Source organism: Moschus berezovskii, chromosome 8 (assembly GCF_049115385.1).
Source record: "Moschus berezovskii isolate FMDL1 chromosome 8, NW_MosBer_1.0, whole genome shotgun sequence".
NCBI lineage: Eukaryota > Metazoa > Chordata > Mammalia > Artiodactyla > Moschidae > Moschus > Moschus berezovskii.
The window spans coordinates 95,443,977-95,468,893 of NC_142467.1; the positions used below are offsets into that span (position 1 = coordinate 95,443,977).

Consider the following 24,917-nt stretch of genomic DNA (forward strand, 5'->3'; position numbering starts at 1 on the left):
ATGTATCACATCATCACCCTCATTGGGGAGGACCTCGAGAAGTTCAGGGCCCTTGAGAGTGACCCTGCGGATAGGCATCAAGGCTGCAGGGCAAACTGCTGAAGGCACACCATTACACAACATCAAGCTGATCCAGGGGAGCAGCCCGCATCCCCCACATTCTTTGGTCTTAGTTGCCGCATGTGAGATCTGATTCCCTGACCAGGGATCGACCCCAGGCTACCTGCATTGGGATCTTGGAGCCTTAACCACTGGACCCTCAGGGAAGTCCCTCAACGTCATATTTTATGACCCTTACTTGCAGGACATGATTGAGCAGTCCCTGGGCCTGCAGATGGTCTATGCCCCTCAGGACTTACTGTTATCAGAGCGGTCTCCTTGTGGTCTCCTTGCACTGTAATCTCAACGGACATAACCACCACCTCATCAATGACTTTACTATAAAGCAGGTGGTCCTATTTTACTGACACTAATGAATGCATGGTGGAAGTAGACTAAAAGGCATCCTTTTCTTCAAGCATGTTGGTGTTTGCACATGTTTGGTTAAAACGCTTTCTATATAAATCAGCTCTTTAGGTTTTCTGTTGCAGTAAGGGCTCTGCATTTCCCAGAGGGAGGATAAAGGGAGGAGGGAGGTGGGAGGGGGGTTCAGGAGGGGGAACTTATGTAAACCCGGAGCAAATTCATATCAATGTATGGCAAAACCAACCAATATAATATTGTAAAATAATTTGCCTCCAATAAAAAAAAAGATTGTATCTACTTATTTATTTTTTGGCTGCACTAGGTATTTGTTGCTGCACTTGGGCTTTCTCTAGTTGCAGCGAGCAGGGGCTACTCTTCATTGCATGGCGAGGGCTTTTCACCGTGGTGGCTTCTCTTGTTGCAGAGCACAGACTGTATGCACATGGGCTTCAGTGGTTGCAGCTCGTGGGCTCCAGAGTGTAGGTTCTGCAGTTGTGGTGCACAGGTTCAGTTATTCTGTGGCATGTGGAATCTTCCCAGGCCAGGGATTGAACCAGCGTCCCTTGCATTGCAAGGAGGATACTTAACCACTGGACCACCAAGGAAGTCCTCTGCACTCCCTTCTTGCTTTCAAAATAACTTTATCATGATAGTATTCCACTGCTCGACCTCAGCACCAGTAGGAGTTAGCAGACAGCCTCACTGGTCATCTGTCTGCTTGGATTTCGTACACTGGTTTAGCATGATGTTTGGTAGAACATCACTGACCAGAAAACATGGATGTCACATCCCTAGAAACAAAACCCACAGTAGTTCCGTTCCCAGTGTGTACCTTAATTTTTTTTTCTGTTTGTGTTTTAGTTTTTCAAGTAAAAATAATACTGACTTTCAGTAAAAAAAAAAAAACAAAAACTGACTTTTCACTTGGCTGTTCTGGTTTTAAAGGATGAGCTGTAGGCTGTGTGTTTTTCTCTACCAACATGGCGCTTATGAAATACTTCTGTACCATGAGTAAAATTTGAGGTGTTTTGGGAAAAAAAAAGAGCAGATGAGATATGGAGTATCCCTAGTGAATGAGACACTTGAGGGACCGGCAGATGAGAAATCCTTAGGTCTAAACCTCAAGGAAGGCAGGATAGAGGGGTGGCCCTTGGTTGTACACTGATCAGAGCCTTACAGCTTTGCTCAGGGTTCTTGAAAGATCTCTCATCTGTACACCTCCCACGGCATGGTAGAGTGAGCAGAGACCTACCTGGCAATCACAAGTTGCATCCCAGAAGGCTTAAGAAACTGTGTGAATGAGGAGTTCTTAGTCACAACAGCACCCTGGTCCATATAGAGCAGCAAGAAATTCATCCAGAGTGCGGTGCTGCCACTGCAGATGCCCGCCAGGCATCATGGGCAGGGCTCCAGGATGATTTCCTGCAGCCAAGGGAGGGACCAGCTCTTGGAGGCATCCTGGTAACCCACAACCTCTCCACAGTGGCACAGCCTCTGCAAGCTCCCTGTCCCAACAAACCTGCAAAACACAGGGATGGTCCAGAACACCCCCTACAAGTGATAGCAGAGAGTGATGAAAGGTAATCCTTCAGATACACCTGGGACCAGGTGAAAAATAGATGAACTTTTCCAAAGAAGACACACAGATAGCCCAAAAAGCACACAAAAGATGCTCAGCATCACTAATTATTAGAGGAATGCAAGTGACAACTACCATGAGGTATCCACTGGTTAGAATGTCTGTCATCAAAAAATCCGTGAAGAATAAATGCTGGAGAGGGTATGGAGAGAAGGAAACCCGCCGACACTGTTTGGTGGGAATGTAAATTGGTACAGCCACTGTGGAGAACAGTATGGAGGTTCTTTAAAACTAACAATCCTGCAGTTCCACTCCTGGGCATATATCTGGTGAAAGCTACAATTTGAAAACATACATGCACCCAATGTTCATTGCAACACTATTTACAATAGCCAGGATGTAGAAGCAATCTAAGTGTCCATTGACAGATGAATGGATAAAAAAGATGTGGTACATATATTCAATGGAATATTACTCAGCCATAAAAAGAATAAAATAATGCCATTTGCAGCAACATGGATGGACCTAGAGATTGTCAGACTGAATAAAGTCAGACAGAGACAAATATCATATGATATCCCTTATATGTGGAATCTAAATATCATATGATATCCCTTATATGTGGAATCTAAAAAAAGTGGTGTGGTGCAAATGAACTTATTTACAAAGCAAAAATATAGTCACAGATGTAGAAAACAAACATATAGTCACCAGGGAGGAAAAAGAAAGGAGGGATAAATTGGGAGTTTGGGATCAACATACACACTAGTATGTAAAACAGTAAGGACCTACTGTATAGCACAAGGGACTCTTCTCAATACTCTGTAATGAATGACCTATATGGGAATAGAATCTAAAAAAGAGTGGATATATGTTTATATATATAACTGATTCACTTTGCTGTATACATGAAACTAACATTACATTGTAGATCAACTCTACTCCAATAAAAATTTTTTTTAAATAGGTCATGTCAGGGTCAACTGTTTGCTCTGGGGCTTCCCTGGTAGCTCAGCTGATAAAGAATCCACCTGCAATTCAGGAGACCCCGGTTCAATTCCTGGGTCAGGAAGATCCACTAGAGAAGGTATAGGCTACCCACTCCAGTATTCTTGGGCTTCCCTGGTGGCTCAGCTGGTAAAGAATCCTACTGCAACGTGGAAGACGGGTTCAATCTCTGGGTTGGAAAGACCCCAGGAGAAGGGAACAGCTACCCACTCCAGTATTCTGCCCTGGAGAATTCCATGGGCTGTATAGTCCATGGGGTAGCAAAGAGTCGGACGCAACTGAGTGATTTTCACTTTCAAGAGCAAAGGAACTTGACAGTCTTTTTAACTGATTCTGTACATAGGCACCATGGATGTTGCAGAGTTAAAACTACAAAAGAGCTGGAGGCATGGGCAAACTGAAGAAGATGTGATCTGCTTGTGGGAGCACAGAAAAAGCCTAGGACGTGGTTTAGTAACAGCCGACTTCTGTTATCGTGTGTTAAGTTTTTCATCCGTGCATCAGTCACCAAGAAGTCCTTTATCTGTTCCCTGGGCACAGCAGGTCCTGAACACCTTGCTCTGGACTTGGCATCAGGGTAGACACAGAAGATGGCGGAGGAACAGGATGGGGAGACCACGCTCTCCCCCACAGATTCATTGAAAGAACATTTGAACGCTGAGCAAATTCCACAAAACAACTTCTGAATGCTGGCAGAGGACATCAGGCACATTGTCTTTGAAAGGACATAGGACAAAATATAAAAGATAAAAAGAGAGACAAAAGAGGTAGGGACAGAGATCCGTCCCGGGAAGGGAGTCTTAAAAAAGAGAGGTTTCCAAACACCAGGAAACACTCTCTCCGGCGGGTCTGTGGCGAGCCTTGGAATCTCAGAGGGCAAAATAACCGGGAGAAAAAAATAAATAAATAATTAAAACCCACAGATTACCTGCCTAACAGAAACTCCCAGCGGAGCAGCAGCCCAGACGCTTGCATCCCCCACTAGCAAGTGGGGGCTGGACAGAGAGGCGCGGGCTGCATTGCTTAGAGTAAGGACCGGGCCTGAATTCCCCGAGGGCAATCTGAGGTAACTAGCTTGAGATAGCAACCCAGATTGTGGGATAGCTATCCTGTGAAAAGCCGTAACCTAAGACACCACCAGGCCCTTTCACAAAACAAACGACTGAGCAGAGCTAGCCGGCTGCTGACCTGCCCATCCCAGCTGGAGACAGGCAGGGGAGGGCAGCCAGAGCTGGAATGGTGCAAACACGGCCCCATAGAGGCATCATCTGCCAAACTGCAAGCAGGCTTCGCTGCTAACCGACTTCTTGGGATTATAGACAGTCAACATCTACCGGGAGGGTCGCAGCCAGAGATCAACTCTCCAGAAGAGACACATGGCACCTGAGAAGGTGCGCCAGTTGTACACCCAGAAAACCGAGCGTTAGGGACGGGGGAGGCGATAAGTCACAGGGACCGCGCTCGCCAAGCACCTGGTCACCTGAGCTGCTCGGACCAGGGAAGGGCACAAAACGCAGGCCCAACCGAATCTGTGCCTTTGTGGCATACCCAAGTACCTGAACCTGAGCAGCTTAGACCTGGGAAGTGCATACAACCCAGGGCCGGCCTCAGACAGTTCCTGGCAGAGCAACCTAGAGCCTAAGCAGTGTAGACAGGGAGAGCACACACGCCGTGAGCGGGGGCAAACCCAGTGCGGCTGAGACTGTGAGCACACGCCAGTGTTACTTGTTTGCAGTGTTCCTCCCTCCCTACAGCACGACTGAACAAGTGAGCCTAAAAACGTGTCCACCACCGCCCCCTTGTGTCAGGGCAGAAATTAGACACCGAAGAGACCAGCAAACAGAAGAAGCTAAAACACACAGAGGGAACTGCCTTGGAAGTGACAGCTGCAATAGATTAAAACCCTGCAGTTAGCACCGACTACATAGGAAGGGGCCTATAGATCTTGAGAAGTATAAGCCAGATCAAGGAACTATCTGAAAATGAACTGACCCCACATTGTCCACAACAACACCAGAGAAAGTCCTAGATATATTTTTACTATTATCAATTTTTTATTAAAAAATTTTTTTTAAAAATTTAAGTCCTCTATTACTCCTCTAATTTTCATTTTTATAAACTACTATTACTTTGCAAAAAAAAGACCCTATTTTTTAAAGCAAACTTCATATATATATTTTATAATTTTTGTGACTTTGTTTTTTTCTTTAATATTGTACTTTTGAGAATCCAACCTCTACTCTAGATATTTAATCTTTGCCTTTTGGTATTTGTTATCAATTTTGTACCTTTAAGAACCCAATCTTCAGTACCCATTTTTACTTGGGAGCGAGATTAATAGCTTGACTGTTCTCTCCCCCTTTGGACTCTCCTTTTTCTCCACCAGGTCGCCTCTATCTCCTCCCTCCCCCTTCTTTTCTCTGCCCAACTCTTTCAATCTCTTTGTGTGTTCCGGACTGTGGAGAACACTTAGGGAACTGACTACTGGCTGGATCCATCTCCCTCCTTTTGATTCCCCCCTTTATCCTGTCTCCCTCCTCCCTCTTCTCTTCTCTGTGTAACTCTGTGAACCTCTCTGAGGGATTCAGACTGTGGAGAGCACATAGGGAAGTGATTACCGGCAAGCTTGCTCGCTCCCCTTTTGATTCCCCCTCTTCTCCTCCTGGTCACCTCCATCTCCCTCCTCCCTCTTCTCTTCTCCATGTACCTCTGTGAACCTGTTTGGGTGTCCCTCACTGTGGAGAAACTTAGATGTTTTATCATCGGTGCTGTATAGGTGGAGAAGTCTTGAGGCTACTGTAAGAAGAAGACTGAAAACCAGAGGCAGGAGGCTTAAGTCCAAATCCTGAGACCTCCAGAGAACTCCTGACTCCAGGGAACATTAATTGATAGGAGCTCATCAAATGCCTCCATACCTACACTGAAACCAAGCACCACCCAAGGGCAAACAAGTTCCAGAGCAAGACATACCACACAAATTCTCCAGCAACGCAGGAACATATCCCTGAGCTTCAATATCCAGGCTGCCCAAAGTCACACCAAACCCACTGACATCTCATAAATCATTACTGGACACTTCATTGCACTCCAGAGAGAAGAAATCCAGCTCCACCCACCAGAACACCGACACAAGGTTCCCTAACCAGGAAACCTTGACAAGCCACCCGTCCAACCCCACCCACAGCGAGGAAACTCCACAATAAAGAGGAACCACAAACTGCCAGAATACGGAAAGGCCACCCCAAACACAGCAATATAAACAAGATGAAAAGGCAGAGAAATACCCAGCAGGTAAAGGAAAAGGATAAATGTCCACCAAACCAAACAAAAAAGGAAGAGATAGGGAATCTACCTGATAAAGAATTCCAAATAATGATAGAGAAAATGATCCAAAATCTTGAAAACAAAATGGAGTTACAGATAAATAGCCTGGAGACAAGGATCGAGAAGATGCAAGAAAGGTTTAACAAGGATCTAGAAGAAATAAAAAAGAGTCAATATATAATGAATAATGCAATAAATGAGATCGAAAGCACTCTGGAGGGAACCAACAGTAGAATAACAGAGGCAGAAGATAGGATAAGTGAGGTAGAATATAGAATGGTAGAAATAAATGAAACAGAAAGGAAAAAAGAAAAACAAATTAAAAGAAATGAGAACAACCTCAGAGACCTCTGGGACAGTGTTAAATGCCCCAATCTTCAAATCATAGGAGTCCCAGAAAAAGAAGACAAAAAGAAAAACCATGAGAAAATACTTGAGGAGATAATAGTTGAAAACTTCCCTAAAATGGGGAAGGAAATAATCACTCAAGTCCAAGAAACCCAGAGGGTCCCAAACAGGATAAACCCAAAGCGACACACCCCATGACACATATTAATCAAATTAACAAAGATCAAACACAAAGAACAAATATTAAAAGCAGCAGTGGAAAAACAACAAATAACACACAAGGGGATTCCCATAAGGATAACAGCTGATCTTTCAATAGAAACTCTTCAGTCCAGGAGGGAATGGCAGGACATACTTAAAGTGATGAAAGAAAATAACCTACAGCCCAGATTACTGTACCCAGCAAGGAACTCATTCAAATATGAAGGAAAAATCAAAAGCTCTACAGACAAGCAAAGGCTGAGAGAATTCAGCACCACCAAACCAGCTCTACAACAAATGCTAAAGGATCTTCTCTAGACAGGAAACACAGAAAGGGTGTATAAACTCAAACCCAAAACAGTAAAGTAAGTGGCAATGGGATCATGCTTATCAATAATCACCTTAAATGTAAATGGGTTGAATGCCCCAACCAAAAGACAAAGGCTGGCTGAATGGATACAAAAACAAACCCCCATATATGTTTTCTACAAGAGACCCACCTCAAAACGAGGGACACATACAGACTGAAAGTGAAGGGCTGGAAAAAGATATTCCATGCAAATAGAGACCAAAAGAAAGCAGGAGTAGCAATACTCATATCAGATAAAATAGACTGTAAAACAAAGTCTGTGAAAAGAGACAAGGAAGGATACTATATAATGATCAAAGGATCAATCCAAGAAGAAGACATAATAATTATAAATATATATGCACCCAACATAGGAGCACCACAATATGTAAGAAAAATGCTAACAAGTATGAAAGGGGAAATTAAGAATAACACAATAATAGTGGCAAACTTTAATACTCCACTCACACTTATGGATAGATTCACTAAACAGATAATTAACAAGGAAACACAAACTTTAAGTGATACAATAGACCAATTAGACCTAACTGATATCTATAGGTCATTTCACCCCGAAACAATGGATTTCATCTTTTTCTCAAATGCACATGGAACCTTCTCCAGGATAGATCACTTCCTGGGCCATAAATCTAGCCTTGGTAAATTCAAAAAAATTGAAATCATTCCAAGCATCTTTTATAATCAAAATGTGGTAAGATTAGATGTCAACTACAGGAGAAAAACTATTAAAAATTCCAACATATGGAGGCTGAACAACACGCCACTGAATAGCCAACAAATCACAGAAGAAATCAGAAAAGAAATCAAAATATGCATAGAAATGAATGAAAATGAAATCATAACAACCAAAACCTGTGGGACACTGTAAAAGCAGTGCTAAGGGGACGGTTCATAGCAATACAGGCATACCTCAGGAGACAAGAAAAAAGTCAAATAAATAACCTAACTCTATACCTAAAACAACTAGAAAAGGAAGAAATGAAGAACCCCAGGGTTAGTAGAAAGAAAGAAATCTTAAAAATTAAGCAGAAATAAATGCAAAAGAAACAAAAGAGACAATAGCAAAAATCAACAAAACCAAAAGCTGGTTCTTTGGAAGATAAATAAAACTAACAAACCATTAGCCAGACTCATCAAGAAACAAAGGGAGAAAAATCAAATCAATAAAATTAGAAATGAAAATGGAGAGATCACAACAGACAACACGGAAATACAAAGGGTCATAAGAGATTACTCTGAGCAATTAACAAATGGACAAATTCTAAGAAAAGTACAACTTTCCAAACCTAACCAGAAAGAAATAGAAAATCTTACCAGACCCATCACAAGCACGGAAATTGAAACTGTACTCAGAAATCTTCCAGCAAACAAAAGCCCAGGACCAGACGGCTTCACAGCTGAATTCTACCAAAAATTTAGAGAAGAGCTAACACCTATCCTACTCAAATTCTTCCAGAAAAATGCAGAGGAAAGTAAACTTCCAAACCGATTTTATGAAGCCACCATCACCCTAATACCAAAACCTGACAAAGATGCCACAAAAAAAGAAAACTACAGGCCAATATCACTGATGAACATAGATGCAAAAATCCTTAACAAAATTCTAGCAAACAGAATCCAACAGCACATTAAACAGATCATACATCATGACCAACTGGGCTTTATCCCAGGGATGCAAGGATTCTTCAATATCTGCAAATCAATCAATGTAATACACCACATTAACAAATTGAAAGATAAAAACCGTATGATTGTCTCAATAGATGCAGAGAAAGCCTTTGACAAAATTCAACATCCATTTATGATAAAAACCCTCCAGAAAGCAGGAATAGAAGGAACATAAGGACTGATGCTGAAGCTGAAACTCCAATACTTTGGCCACCTCATGCGGAGATTTGACTCATTGGAAAAGACCCTGATGCTGGGAAGGTTTGGGGGCAGGAGGAGAAGGGGACGACAGAGGATGAGATGGCTGGATGGTATCACTGACTTGATGGACATGAGTTTGGGTAAACTCCGGGTATTGGTAATGGACAGGGAGGCCTGGTGTGCTGCGATTCATGGGTTCGCAAAGAGTCGGACACGACTGAGTGACTGAACTGAACTGAACCTCACATAATAAAAGCTATATATGCCAAACCCATAGCAAACATCCTCAATGGTGAAAAATTGAAAGCATTTCCCCTAAAGTCAGGAACAAGACAAGGATGCCCACTCTCACCACTACTATTCAACATAGTTTTGGAAGTTTTGGCCACAGCAATCAGAGCAGAAAAAGAAATAAAAGGAATCCAGATTGGAAAAGAAGAAGTAAAACTCTCACTGTTTGCAGATGACATGATCCTCCACATAGAAAACCCAAAAGACTCTACCAGAAAATTATTAGAGCCAATCAATGAATATAGTAAAGTTGCAGGATATAAAATCAACACACAGAAATCCCTTGCATTCCTATACTCTAATAATGAGAAAATAGAGAAATTAAGGAAACAATTCCATTCACTATTGCAATGAAAAGAATAAAATATTTAGGAATATATCTACCTAAAGAAACAAAAGACCTATATACAGAAAACTATAAAACACTGGTGAAAGAAATAAAAGAGAACGCTAATAGATGGAGAGATATACCGTGTTCATGGATCGGAAGAATCAGTATAGTGAAAATGAGTATGCTACCCAAAGTAATCTATAGATTCAGTGCAATCCCTATCAAGCTACCAAAGGTATTTTTCACAGAGGTATAACAAATAATTTCACAATTTGAATGGAAATACAAAAAACCTCAAATAGCCAAAGCAATCTTGAGAAAGAAGAATGGAACTAGAGTAATCAACCTGCCTGACTTCAGGCTCTACTACAAAGCCACAGTCATCAAGACAGTGTGGTACTGGCACAAAGACAGAAATATAGATCAATGGAACAAAATAGAAAGCCCAGAGATAAATCTACACACCTATGGACACCTTATCTTTGACAAAGGAGGCAAGAATATACGATGGACAAAAGACAATCTCTTTAACAAGTGGTGCTGGGAAAACTGGTCAACCACTTGTAAAAGAATGAAACTAGAACACTTCCTAACACCATACACAAAAATAAACTCAGAATGGATTAAAGATCTAAACGTAAGACCAGAAACTATAAAACTCCTAGAGGAGAACATAGGCAAAACACTCTCTGACATAAATCACAGCAGGACCCTCTATGACCCACCTCCCAGAATATTGGAAATAAAAGCAAAAATAAATAAATGGGACCTAATTAAAATCAAAAGCTTCTTCACAGCAAAGGAAACTATAAGCAAGGTGAAAAGACAGCCTTCAGGATTGGAGAAAATAACAAATGAAGCAACTGACAAAGAATTAATCTCCAAAATATTCAAGCAACTCCTGCAGCTCAATTCCAAAAAAATAAATGACCCAATCAAAAAATGGGCCAAAGAACTAAAGAGACATTTCTCCAAAGAAGACATACAGATGGCTAACAAACAAACGAAAAGTTGCTCAACATCCATTATAATCAGAGAAATGCAAATCAAAACCATAATGAGGTACCATTTCACACCAGTCAGAATGGCTGCTATCCAAAAGTCTACAAACAATAAATGCTGGAGAGGGTGTGGAGAAAAGGGAACCCTCTTACACTGTTGGTGGGAATGCAAACTAGTACAGCCACTATGGAGAACAGTGTGGAGATTCCTTAAAAAACTGGAAATAGAACTGCCATATGACCAGCAATCCCTCTGCTGGGCATACACACCGAGGAAACCGGAATTGAAAGAGAAACGTGTACCCCAATGTTTATCGCAGCACTGTTTATAATAGCCAGGACATGGAAGCAACCTCGATGTCCATCAGCAGACGAAAGCTGTGGTACATATACACTGCTGCTGCTGCTGCTGCTAAGTCACTTCAGTCGTGTCCGACTCTGTGTGACCCCATAGACGGAAGTCCACCAGGCTCCCCCGTCCCTGGGATTCTCCAGGCAAGAACACTGGAGTGGGTTGCCATTTCCTTCTCCAGGTACATATACACAATGGAGTATTATTCAGACATTAAAAAGAATACATTTGAATCAGTTCTAATGAGGTGGATGAAACTGGAGCCTATTATACAGAGTGAAGTAAGCCAGAAAGAAAAACACCAATACAGTATACTAACGCATATATATGGAATTTAGAAAGATGGTACCGATAACCCTGTATGTGAGACAGAAAAAGAAACACAGATGTATAAAACAGTATTTTGGACTCTGTGGGAGAGGGCGAGGGTGGGAAGAATTGGGAGAATGGCATTGAAACACGTATATTATCATATGTGAAATGAATTGCCAGTCCAGGTTCGATGCATGATATAGGATGCTCAGGGCTGGTGCACTGGGATGACCCAGAGGGATGGGATGGGGAGGGAGGTGGGACCAGGGATCAGGAAGAGGAACACATGTACACCTGGGGCAGATTCATGTCAATGTATGGCTAAACCAATACAATAGTGTAAAGTAATTAGCCTCCAATTAAAATAAATAAATTTATATTAAAAAATATAGTTCTGTTTCAAGAAAAATAAAAGCTGAGAGAATTCAGCACCACCAAACCAGCTCTCCAATAAATGCTAAAGGATCTTCTCTAGACAGGAAACACAGAAAGGGTGTATAAACTCAAACAAAACAATAAAGTAAATAGACTTGGCATCAAGAGTCCCAAACATCCAAACACAACACTGTAAGTCAACTTTAGCAGTAGTAGCAGTAGTGTCGGTCACTCAGTGGTGTCCCACTCTTTTCAACCCCACGGGCTGTAACCTGCCAGGCTCCTCAGTCCATGGAATTCCTCGCTAGGCAAGAATACTAGAGTGGGTAGCCATTTCCTTCTCCAGGGGATCTTCCTCCCGCAGGGATTGAACCCATGTCTCTTGTGTCCCCTGCATTGGCGGGCAGATTCTTTACCACTAGCGCCACCTGGGAAGCTCTTATTTCAGTTTAAAACAAACAAACAAACAAAAAGAACCCCAAATAAGCAAGAAAACAAACCCCAAATTCAAACAACAACAAAAGAATTCCAAACATCAAAATAAAATATTGTAAGAGGAGGAGGGACTTCCCTGGTGGTCCATTGGTTAAGACTTTGCACTTCCAATGCAGGAGGCATGGGTTCAATCCCTGTCTGGAAACTAAGCTCCCTCCCATATGCCATGCAGCTCGGTCAAAAACCAAAAAGTAAGAGGAAATCCCCATCTTGTGCCTGTAGTCCTGTTGGTCTATGGGGCTGGTCACCTCTTTTGCTAATAGGAAGGCTAAAGTACTGCAAAATGGGGAGAAAACTGTTCTGTTAGACAACCTTGAGCATAGGATCAAAGACAATACAGGCTCCTGTACAGAGAAGCCTCACCCATCTGAAATGCATATGGAGTGGGCAAGTTGGTTGTTACTTCAGTAAGACCTGCTGATAATGCAAAAAAGAAAAAAAAAATGACTTGTGGACACAGGGAAGGAAGGAGAGAATGGGATGAATGGAGAAAGAGGCATTGACATATATATATATATATATATATATGCTGCTGCTGCTGCTAAGTCGCTTCAGTCATGTCCGACTCTGTGCGATCCCATAGACGGCAGCACACCAGGCTCCCCCGTCTCTGGGATTCTCCAGGCAAGAATACTGGAGTGGGTTGCCATTTCCTTCTCCAATATATATGCTACCATGTGTAAAACAGATAGCTGGTGAGAAGTTGCTGTATAACCCAGGGAGCCCAGCTTGGTGCTCTGTGATGACCTAAAGGGGTGGGGTGGGGCAAGAGGAGGGAGGCTCAAGAAGGAGGGGATATATGCATAATTATGGCCGATTTTGCGTTGTTGTATGGCAGAAACAGAGCTTCTCTGGTGGCTCAGATGGTAAAGAATCTGCTTGCAATGCAGGAGACCTGGGTTCAGTCCCTGCATTGGGAAGATCTGGAGGAGGGCATGACAACCCACTCCAGTATTACTGCTTGGAGAATCCACGTGGACAGAGGAGTCTTGCGGGCTACAGTCATGGGGTCACAAGAGTAGGACATGATTGAGCACTAAAGCACATATGGTGGTAACCAACACCACACTGTAAAGCAATTTTCCTCCAATTAAAAAATAAATTTAAAAAAAGTTTAAAATGTATTAAGTTTCACAAGCTGTTTGTACTCAAGTATACTTTCTCAGTTTCAGATCCTCAGCTATTTTACTGAGTGGGAAGTCGAACTGAAAGGGTTCAAGAATAATGTTGCGTTAACTTATGTCTCAGGAAAACATTTTTTTTTCCTTGGCCATGCTGCGCGGCATGTGGAATCTTAGTTCCTTGACCAGGGATCAAACCTGTGCCTCCTACATTGAGAGCATGGAGTCTTAACCACTGGACCACCAGGAAAGTCTCAGGAAACACTTCTTATGATAACTTTTCAGATTGTCTATAAACAAACCCACTTTTTTTAGACATTGATAAGGTCTTCTTTTCTTCACATGGTATTTTATACAAGAACACTTCAGGGGTGTTGTTAGATGTGACGGATTTTAACAAATCCTATTAGGTTTGTTTGTGTCAACTGGTTACACGTTGTATTCATAGCCTTTTGTCAGTCATCTCCTCTTTGTTTAAAAGATGGCCTATTTTGAGCCTTTGGATTGGGACATTCATGTTTTTGAGACAAAAACCTTGAAAACAGGGACTTCCCTGGTAGTCTAGTGGCTAAGACTCTGCACTCCCAGTGCAGGGGGTCTGGGGCCCATCCCTGGTTAGGGACATAGATTCCACATGCTGCAACTGAAGTCCTGGTATAGCCAAATAAATATATAAATATTAACAAAAGAAACCTTGAAAACAGTCCCAACAGAAAAATAATGGCTATCAGAAATACGTTTTTTAAAATTATTTTTAACTAGAGGATAATTGCTTTATGATGTTGTGTTGATTTCTGCCATACAGCAACATGAATCAGCCACGAGTGTGCTTAGTTGCTCTGTCTTGTCCGACCCTATGTGACCCTTTGGACTGTAGCCTACCAGGCTCTTCTGTCCATAGGATTTTTTGACACAAATACTGGAGTGGGTTGCTATTTCCTTCTCCAATATGGTTTGTTTTAGAATGAGTTACTGTTACTGTATTCGTTTATTGTAAAGGTGGATATTTAGCGTTCTGCCCAGTTTTCAAAAAAAGTAAAAAAAAAAAAATTCAAGGAAAAAAAACACAAAACCTTCATAGCAACATTTAGACTGGTGTTTAACCCAACAACTGGTCACCATAGCCTAGCAAAAACTGACATGTAAACTGAACCATCCCTCAATCTAAATGACTTTGAAGGTGGTTCCATCACAGGCAGGCTTTGCACATCGCCCTGTTCTCCTTTGTGTTTTGGACACCCTCACTGTCTGAAATCTGTAAGAATGGGTTAGCATAAGAATGGCCATCTTAGAGGCCAGAAAAACCATTTTTACTGAGTACGTGACTTGAGGGAAGAAGAACTAGATAAAACCTGGGAGACAAGTTAATCTTAAGTACCAGGAAGGCAAGTTAATCTTAAACACCAAGAACGTGGGCGGCTTCGACACTGAAAATAAACTTATCTCCTTAAGATCCCAGGAGAGAGATAGGCACAGCTGTGTGTGTGTGTAATAAAAAATTCCTGTGAGTTAGTAATTTAGAAATATCATGATTTGAAAATGCTATATAACCCCTTGGCTCTGAGTGCTCGGGGTCCTTGTCGAAACCCGCTGCGTCGGGCGGACACTTGGACCCCAGCTAGCTGGAAATAAACCTTGCTGTGTGTCTTGCATTATCGTGAGTGTCCTCTGTTCCTTTGAGGGAAGGGCGACTCTGGACTCTAACATTTGGGGGCTCGTCCGGGATCCCAAGACCCCTCCTCAAAGAGACAGACAACCTCCGATACCGAGGTTTGCACAAAAGCCACGGCAGGAGGTTTGGCCACCTCCTAGAGGGGAGGACTGAAACAGGTCCTCGAACGGAGGGACTGAAACAGGTCTCTGCCTGGTCCCAATTGAGAATTCTCGTGGAAGGGAAGAAGCTGGTTACGACCCTGGAGGCTCCATTATTGGAAGTCGTGGGAGACATCCCCGACGAAGGGGTGCCTAAACAACGTCCACAGTGGACGCCGTTTGGAACCCTAGGTAAGGGTCCTGAGTGTTGTGTGAATGAGACGGCGCCTGTGAATGTGGTGTGGCGGACTGGCCAGTGGGTGTTGAAAAGCTCGGTTCGAATTTGTGTGTTCGCTGGAATTGTATCCCTTGTCTTTTTCTGGCTCTGCAAGGTCTGTTCAGGGGCGAATTGATCGCCGTAGCCAGCGTAAGGCCGAGGCCCAGCATTTGCGCTGGAAGGCAGCTGGCTCTGCGGGAGAGAGGAGGACGCCCTTCGGTAAGGTTACTTTAAACTGCAGGAAGCCTCAGAGGTCTCAGAGACCTAGTAGTGTGTTTTCGGCCGACGTTTGTCTGTCCTCCGTTTGTCGTGTTATCGTGTGTGCCGGCATTGTCTCTGTCTCTGTCTCTCTCCTGTGTCTTTTCTCTCCCGTAATCTACTCTGTGGTCATGGGTCAAGGAAGCTCTACTCTGCTTTCCCTCATGATGGATCATTTCTCTGACTTTAAATCTAGTGTGCGAGACTTGTCTCTGCTAGTGAAAAGGAATAAGCTGGTGACGCTCTGCTCCTCGGAGTGGCCCACCTTTAATGTCGGGTGGCCGAGAGAGGGAACCTTCAGCCTGCCCACCATCCAGCTGCTGGGGGAAGGTTCTCACGCCCGGCCCTTCTGGCCACCCAGACCAGATGCCCTATATCCTGGTCTGGCAAGATCTGGTGGAATACCCACCAGCATGGATAAAGCCTTTTGTTTCTATCCTTTTCACCCATAATCCCACCTGGGATGACTGTCAGTAGCTGTTACAGGTGCTCCTCACCACGGAAGAACGGGAGCGGATTCTATCGGAAGCTCGGAAACATGTCCGGGGTGTGGACGGGAGGCCCACCCTGCAGCCGAACCTAACTGATGAGGGATTTCCATTGACCCGGCCCCAGTGGGACTTTGAGCGCGCAGAAGGTAGGGAGCATCTCCGAGTGTACCGCCAGACTCATGGCAGGCCTCCGAGCAGCTGCCCGGAGACCAAGGAATTTGGCTAAGATAAAGTTGTTCAGGAATTGGTTTTGGCTATGGAGATTAAATGAAAATTACGCTGCGAATACAATCCCCAGAGCTCGGGTCAAGTAAAAAGGATGAATCGGACCCCAAAAGAAACATTGGCAAAATTGGCAATAGAGACTGGCGGGGACTGGGTGACTCTCCTTCCTTATGCCCTTTTATTGTTTATGGGGTCCCTCCACCGACCCCCTATAGAATCGGTCCAACTGTTTTTATAAACTAGTAAATTTTATATTGTAATGTCTAATTCATGACTAAAGACTCCCACTGTGTCTGTCTTAATATGTCTTGGTATGTCTTTGTCTCTGAGTAATATTTTTGAAGTCAATTTGTAAATGAGCTCTATTTAATTGGCTTTAAAAAGGGTAAGCACTTACAAATCAAACAATTCTAAATTAAATAATAAATTCCAGGTTCATGTAAACTGGAAAATATTCAATATTAAATGCCTGATATTAATGTTTGTTGATCTATCTAATATAGACATGTCTAAGAGTCATCAACATTAAGCATATTCTCACTGTACCTAGGTTTAAGTTAAATGTTGTTATATTGTTATATCTGTTACAAGTTTGTCGACAAAGAAATTACCTTGAGTGAAAAAAAAAAAACTTCTAAAAAACGTAAATGAGACATGAGCTTTTAGATAAACTCTATTAAGATTAAAAATGTCTGTCTAAAACAGTTTCTCTAGATTTTGGTAACCTGAATTTCTAAGGTTGTGCTAAATTAAGTAACAAAAGTTTATTGAATAGCTAGGTCATTTCCAAATAAAATAAGATTCTGAAACAGTCACTACTGAATACTAACTTACAGAAAAACTAAAGATTTTAGACTATTAATAAATAATATTTGATGCCATCCTGAGATGTTTGCTAAAATTTTTTAAGTTATCACTGGTATTTATGTTCACCAATCTGTGGAATGCTAATATAAAGGTCAATTCTTGGTTGCTTAAGGAAAGTAAGATGTGTGTGTTCAGTAAAAAGGTATGAAAAATGAAGTTACATTTTATGAAGGAAAAAGGTAGTAGGTCTGACTTACAGTTGGCTGCTCCAGGATGGGAGAACAAATGGGTACAGAAAGTGATAAAATGGTTTTGTGGAAAGTGGACACCAAGGAAAGAGTTTTGTGTATAAGTAAACGTTTTCTTGAGATGTTAATTGCATTTGACAATAGATTTAAGTTTATTTGCCTTTTAAGTGGTCTGTTCTATGTTTGCCTCTGAAATATTGTTACTATGGCTGAGTGAATAGCTATTGTTTCACAGTGACCTATAATCCCATCTGACTGAGTGCTCTAAACCTTTCTGATATTTGTTGACAAAACTTCCTAAATCAATCTGATGAAGCACTTTTGGCTTCTAGCTGACTTTGGGATGCTTCAGAGGGCCCCTGAAACATCCCAAAGGGAGATATTACACTAATTGGGTTCAACTTCCATGTTAAATTACACGGGAAGTATTGTCAAGTGAATAATAAGTCTCGGGTATATTGTATGGTATATGTTAATAATACAGATATCCTAGAAACAATTTATATATAAATTCTGATATATTCAGGTAAAATGTTGCCATAATTCTGATTACTATCTTAAAGTGTTGTCACAGCACTAACCAAGTTTCTTGTGAAAATGCTTCCTCTTCCAGAAGGTTTATAAAAAGGACTTTTGGATAAATACAAGTTTCTGAACTGGGTAAGAAATTTAAAGATTCTAGTGAAAAACCTGATGACTGTACAAAGGTTAACAAAAGGACCGAATGAACTGGCAAATATGCTTATAACTTTTATGGTTTCTGAAAAATTACTGGTTTGAATCTGTGTTTTCCAGATTTTAGGAAACCTTCCCCTCTAATTAATTATGACTTAACAGTAATTTGGTAAAATGGTATTTAATAGACAAATTGAAGCATTTAACATTTTTCTCTGTCTGACCCCTTCAGAGACTGGAAACTCTTAGGCTTCCAGTAACTTTATCAGATAAACTAAGAAGGTTATCTCACTAAACAGGTACAGAAATCTCAGTTTTGGAGACCTTAAGAAAGGGAGGAATTCACTCAGATCTGTTAGGCAAAATCTGTGATAAGCCTTTGAGATGACTTTCCTAGCCCTTAAAGGTTTTAAAGTTAAGTTTGAGATTCCACTGGAGAAGGGAAAGGCTACCCACTCCAGTATTCTGGCCAGGAGAATTCCATGGACTGTATAGTCTATGGGATCGCAAAGAGTCGGACACGACTGAGCGACTTTCACTTCACTTGAGATTCCATAAAAGTTTCAGCAAAAAAAAAAAAAAAGAAAAGTCTATGGTTATATAAATAATCAGGTCAAGTTTATTGAGAACAGATCTATTTTGTAAACAAGTCTTAATCTGGTTATATTTGATAAAAATGAGGGTGATTTTAAGGAGAAAAAGATGTTTCAATGAATGTTGAATCCCAGTTTGTTAATGGAAGTCTGTATCTACTAAGACTCATTTCCTGAATGATCTTTGCTGTTATGTGATATTAATATGGGGTTTGGTTGAGTTATTATAGAGCACTCTAGGTTTGTTTCTGAAGCTTGTCTCAGTGATCTATCTTTGGATGAAGATCAGATGCCTCACGACCTGCAACCAGGACTAGAAAAAGACATAATTTAAGGGAATGTCTCCAACCTGGATGGAAGGACTTTTTTCAGAAGAAACTACACTACACCAGGATGAGAAGACGATGACATCAGAGGTAGACAGCTTGCCCAAGATGCTGGACCTGATTCGAATGATCATTTATAATGTTTTCTTGACTTCTTAGACCTCTGCATATAAATCAAATGCTTTTCTACCATAGGCCTGATCCTATGCTAGTTTTAGAAATTAATCCAATTGTCGGATTTGTAGACATGTAAAAGCTCATTCTGCTTACACAAAAACTCTGTTAGACTTGTGCCATCCTAATGTCCTTAAACCATGGCAAAAGTCTGCTTCTAAATTGGAATATGAAAAACAATAGCTGGAAATCAGAGTCAGGGCTATGGGAAATCCAAGAGGGCTGCTTGGCTTTTCCCAGCTCCCTGACAAACCTCATTTTTTATTTGATGGGTTAAAGCCTCCCTGGCTACAGGGCCTCCATAATGAAAAATCACAGAATATTAAGTTTTGTAAATTGTTAAATTAAGTTTCTAGTTTTGTTAATTAAGGTCTAGTGTTTACTAAGACTCACTGCTGAGACAGTTCCTTGTTATGTGATACTGCTAAAAGATTTAATTCTATGTCACTTGTTTCACTGAGCCTGTGATATAATGCTGATATGCAGTTCCATATGAGATCAATAATTGTAATAATTGACTCTGGGTATGAGAAAAAGCAACAAGAGGGAATATTTTCCTGGACCAGGAGGCTAGTAAGACAGTGGTCCAGAGACTTTTGCTACTTGCAAGGCCTGGTCCAATTTTAGCACACTGAGTGGCCCATTGCTTCCCTAGACCTGGGAATGAGCCTTCCCAGCACCGCGGTACACAATGGCCATGAAATGGTGTCACATGGTCAGATATGTGGCTATGAAGGGACCCTGCTGACTGGAAGTTGGTACTTGCCAGCTGCCTCTACAAAGATTATGTCATGACCATTGCAAGCTGCTGACCTTCAACACCCCCTGAAAGAAGTTCAGGGTGAAAATCAGGAATGAGGCACTCTGTGCTCTGAAAAAACTGGCAGAACAGGCCTTCAGATAGTCAGATCTTTTCAGAAAAAGGTTTTATGAGTTCCAATTCTTGCATCTTCTCATACCTAGAAAAACACTGACGTCATTAATGGTGACATCTGCTTTGGCTATTAAAAAAAATTTTTTTTTTTTTTTACAATTATAACTCAAAATAGAGTTGTTATGGTTCAGACATCCTGGGAAATAACTATTTCCCAGATATCCTGAAAAATGAGATTATGGGTGTGATTTCAGATTAGACGCTGTGACCTAATGTAGAACTTAATGCTCCTGTAATGCATTTTTGCTTCTGTACTTTGCTTGCTGCTTGTAAAACCAAAGTTACTCCATTTTAAGATAAGGTTGTTTTTAAGTAAAGATTCCTAAAATTGTTTTTGAGTAAGGATGTATAATGATCCCTGGATCAAACTCTACCCACGGAGGAAGATTCCTCTGTTTGAACAACAGAAAAGGGAAGGTAAGAATGGGTTAGCATAAGAACGGCCATCTTAGAGGCCGGAAAAACCATTTTTACTGAGTACGTGACTTGAGGGAAGAAGAACTAGATAAAACCTGGGAGACAAGTTAATCTTAAGTACCAGGAAGGCAAGTTAATCTTAAACACCAAGAAAACACTGAAAATTAGATAAACAGGTCTGATAAACTTATCTCCTTAAGATCCCAGGAGAGAGATAGGCACAGCTGTGTGTGTGTGTAATAAAAAATTCCTGTGAGTTAGGTAATTTAGAAATATCATGATTTGAAAATGCTATATAACCCCTTGGCTCTGAGTGCTCGGGGTCCTTGTCGAAACCCGCTGCATCGAGCGGACACTTGGACCCCAGCTAGCTGGAAATAAACCTCACTGTGTGTCTTGCATTATCGTGAGTGTCCTCTGTTCCTCTGAGGGAAGGGTGACTCCGGACTCTAACAAAATCAACTCCATGCTATCTTTAGAAATGTGAGATCCTCAAACCATATGTTCACAGCCTCGAACCATAGATGCTGAAAAAGAAAAATAAAACAACAAAACAAAACACCCAATGCATTAAAGAAATGAGGAACTTGAATTCCAAGCCAGAAGGAAGGAGAAATGAATGTGAAAAGAAATGAGAATCTGTCCACGAAGGAGAGCAGTGGGGAGGGGAGAGGCTGGTAGACATCAGCTGGGACACCTAGTGAGTAAGGAGGATTTTTGAGTGTCCCCTTGACAGGGTCTCTGGCAATCAGGGACTGGAGGGAGTAGGGGTGGGCTATGAGTCAATTTCCCCTCACATTCCTGGAGTTAAGGGGGTGGGGAATTCCAGAACCTGGGGTCTTAGGGGAAGGGGGCTGTGCAGGGGTGACTTCCGGGTTCAGAGGTGTTTTCCTGTAATGGTCTCACCCTCAACCATCCTCAAGGGGCCACAGATGGATAGGCACTTAGGGCCCTTGGGCAGCCGATGGCCTCACCCTCTGTGGCTGCTGCCTCACCATGTGTTTCTGATGAGGCTGTGACCACAAGAGCCCCTGCACTCCTTCCTCGATCGCTGGCTGAAGAGTCAGATATCTGACTTGGTCCCTCAGGCTCCAGGCGGAAACATCACCCTGACCTCCCTGTGACCACCCCCTCCCAGCCCAGCTGCCCTCACACAATCCCACCAGTCCGCTCAGGCCCATCTACAAAATGGTGACCGAGGGGGTGAGTCTAGAGGGTGGCACGCGGGGTGCAGGTGAGACAGGAAATGGAGTGACAGTGAGCTGAGGAGGAGGGAAAACGCGATGAAGGTCCCAACAGGTGAGGGTGGGCGCTCAGGACACAGGTGAGCATGAGGGTGAGCAGGCAGAGAAGGGCTGGAGGGTTCTGATGCTGAAGACACAGGTAGCGATGCAGGGGGAGGTGCAAGCAAGAAGCCAGGTAAATACCCAGGTGAGGACGTAGGCAAGGATGCTGGTAAGAAAACATGAAGAGGGACTTCCCTGGTGGTCCAGTGGCTAAGACACCATGCTCCCAGTGCGGGGTTCAATCCCTGGTCAGGGAAGCTCAGCTGGTAAAGAATCCACCTGCAGTGCAGGAGACCCTGGTTGGATTCCTGGGTCAGAAGGTTCCCCTGGAGAAGGGATAGGCTACCCATTCCACTATTCTTGGGCTTCCCTGGTGGCTCAGATGGTGAAGAATCCGCCTGCAATGTGGGGAAGAGGCATACGCACTTCCGGTTAGGAACAGGTGAGCGAGGCATGGGCACTGGAGAAGCCCATGAACGTGCAGGTGAACTGCAGAAGGGAATGAAGTGGGAATCGGGTCAAGTTCCTGTAGGATGAAGCTGAGCGGCAAGTGAGGCCGTGGGGGGTCGAAGCTGCCTCTGTCCCCCTCTCAAAGACCTCCAGACTTTGGGAAACATGTGAGATACAGTTCAGTTCAGTCGACTCTCCGCGACCCCATGAATCACAGCACGCCAGGCCTCCCTGTCCATCACCAACTCCCGGAGTACACTCAAACTCATGTCCACAGAGTCGGTGATGCCATCCAGCCATCTCATTCTCCGTCGTCCCCTTCTCCTCCCGCCCCCAACCTTTCCCAGCATCAGAATCTTTTCCAGTGAGATACAAGTGGAGCTTTATTGGAGGACAGTGTGTGTGTGAGGGTGTGTGCGCGGGGTCAGTTGGGGCAGCCGAAGACGACCATGTTCTCCGTGAAGTTGGCCAGGTCCTCGCACTGCTTCTGGTTCTCCTCATCCTGACATTCTTCAGCCTCGGGCCACAGCTCCACCCAGGTGTCCTTCCCGATGATGTAGCTGATGCTGCGGGAAGACAGACGGGTCAGGCCCGGGCGGGCAGGGCGGGGGGAGGCGCCTCCGGAAGGCACGGGGCGGGAACTCACTTGGGTTTCTCGCCCCACAGGTCAGAGGACACGCCCCACACGAGGTAGTGTGCCCCCTCCTTCAGTTTAAGGGCTTCCCTGCACTTGATGTGGCTGATGAACTTGCGCTCCTGTTTAACCTGCACCTCGTCGGAACCTGGAGGGGCGGGAAAGGGAAGCTGAGCTGGGGGAGGGACAGGGAGAGGGGAGGGAGAGGAAGGGAAGCTGAGCTGGGGGAGGCGAAGGGGAGGGGCTGGGGAAGGGGGAGGTAGAAAGACAGACACAGGGCTAACCCGATTTGATGATATGCTCGATCACCATGATGTACTCGTCAAAGTCATCTTCCAGCTTCTTCCGGGTAAGTCTGGTCTTGTACACTGTTAAGGGGCGGGAGGACAGCCGGGCGTCCTGGGCATGGCTGTCTGTGGGGCGCCCTCACCTGGCTCCTCCCAAGCAATGATCAGAGCCAGGCATGCTCACGTCCCTGCTAGCCAATCACCTCACCGCAGGATAACACGCCGGGCTACCCTCACAGCCTTGCACACAATCAGAGCCCTCCATAACCTCCGTCGGAGGCACGACGGTAGCGACTCCTTTCCACCGTGACCCACGGGTTCCCCACAACATGGCGGTACGCACAACCACATCCACTCCCAACCACCTGTCACACACACGCCCACAAACCCACCCCACTCATGACCATGTCTCCCCGTGCACTCAGAGCCCTTCACAACACACACATATACCAGTCACCCACAACCACAGCCACCACACGCAGCCAGGACCACACCCGCCTTCACACTGCCGCTCACACACAAGCACGCATGCGTGCGCCTTTTCCGCGCCTCTCGCCCGGCGCCCCACTCACCATAGTCCACGCCCGGCTCGCAGGCCCTGTCCAGCCGGTCCTCCAGAGTGACCGCCTCCTCCGGGTGGTGCATGAAGCAGTTCTCTGAGGGGTGGGTGGGGGGCGGGCGGGGGACACGGTCTGAGACCCACTTCCTGTTCAGGGCACCCACCACCTAGGGGTACGCCCGGTCCCCTGGCCCAGTCCTCTTGGGTCAACCCCCCACCCCAAGGGAGCCGGGGTCCATGGGTGTGGCCACCCTCCTGGCGTCTGAGCACTCACCCTCTGCACAGCGGCAGGTATCTTTGTGGCAGAGTTTGCTCAGCATTCCGTCCTCCTTATCCGGGTGATAGAAGCGGATACAAGTTTCATCTGCGGCAGAGGTGATGGGGAGGGGTCAGAGGGCTAGGGCCTCCGTCCCAGACACCACACCTGGAGGTTCAGTTATCCAACTCCAGTCAGTCAGACCTCCAGATGCCAGGTCCCCAGCCCTGGGACACCCAGACTCCCAACTCCCAAACCCAGGGACCACTAGATTCCTAACCCTCAGATTTCCGGGATCCCCAGACTCCAAGCTCTCAGATCCCTGGGGCCCCCAGATCCCTAACTCCCAGACCCCTAACTCCCACACCTGGGGACCCCAGACCCCTAACTCCAAGACCTGGGGACTCCCAGACTCTTAACCCTCAGATCCCCAAGACCCCCAGACTCTAACTCCCAGATCCCAGGTCCTAGGACGGCTGCTCACCCAGGTTGTAATAGGAGTACACCTTGACTGCCCCAGGCTGTATGAGTCCGACATTAAAGTACTGGTGGACTTTGAAGGACAGACAGTCCTCCACTGTGTGTGAGACCTGGGAAGGAGGAGGAGGTTGGTCAGGGGGAGGGCCGACATGGGAGGAAGTCCAGCATGGGGTCCTGGGGGTTGGAAAGTGGTGGAGAAACTGAGGGATCTAGGTGGGGAAGATGGGGAGTGGGGTGGCAGTGGGCAGGAATCTTTGACAAAAGATTAATAAGCAGTTCATCAAATCCATTACCCCACCCCCACTAAGGCTAGATTGCACTTCTTAGCATGTTTCAGTTCCTTGTG

General features: G+C 44.2%; 1 protein-coding gene and 1 pseudogene across 1 annotated transcript in view; one reads left to right on the forward strand and one right to left on the reverse strand.

The window, feature by feature from the left end:
- LOC129558854 (C-terminal-binding protein 2-like) lies at positions 1 to 2,049 on the forward strand (annotated as a pseudogene).
- Positions 2,050 to 22,720: 20,671 nt separating this feature from the next.
- Positions 22,721 to 24,917, reverse strand: part of C3 (complement C3) — a 36,815-nt gene continuing 34,618 nt past the window's right edge. The window contains exons 36-41 of the mRNA XM_055430023.1: positions 24,576 to 24,681; positions 24,110 to 24,199; positions 23,849 to 23,932; positions 23,274 to 23,357; positions 23,002 to 23,137; positions 22,721 to 22,921 (exon numbers count right to left, since the gene is read on the reverse strand). Of these exons, the coding sequence (XP_055285998.1) occupies positions 22,780 to 22,921; positions 23,002 to 23,137; positions 23,274 to 23,357; positions 23,849 to 23,932; positions 24,110 to 24,199; positions 24,576 to 24,681 (642 nt within the window). The 3' untranslated portion in view covers positions 22,721 to 22,779. The remainder of the gene's footprint in view (positions 22,922 to 23,001; positions 23,138 to 23,273; positions 23,358 to 23,848; positions 23,933 to 24,109; positions 24,200 to 24,575; positions 24,682 to 24,917) is intronic.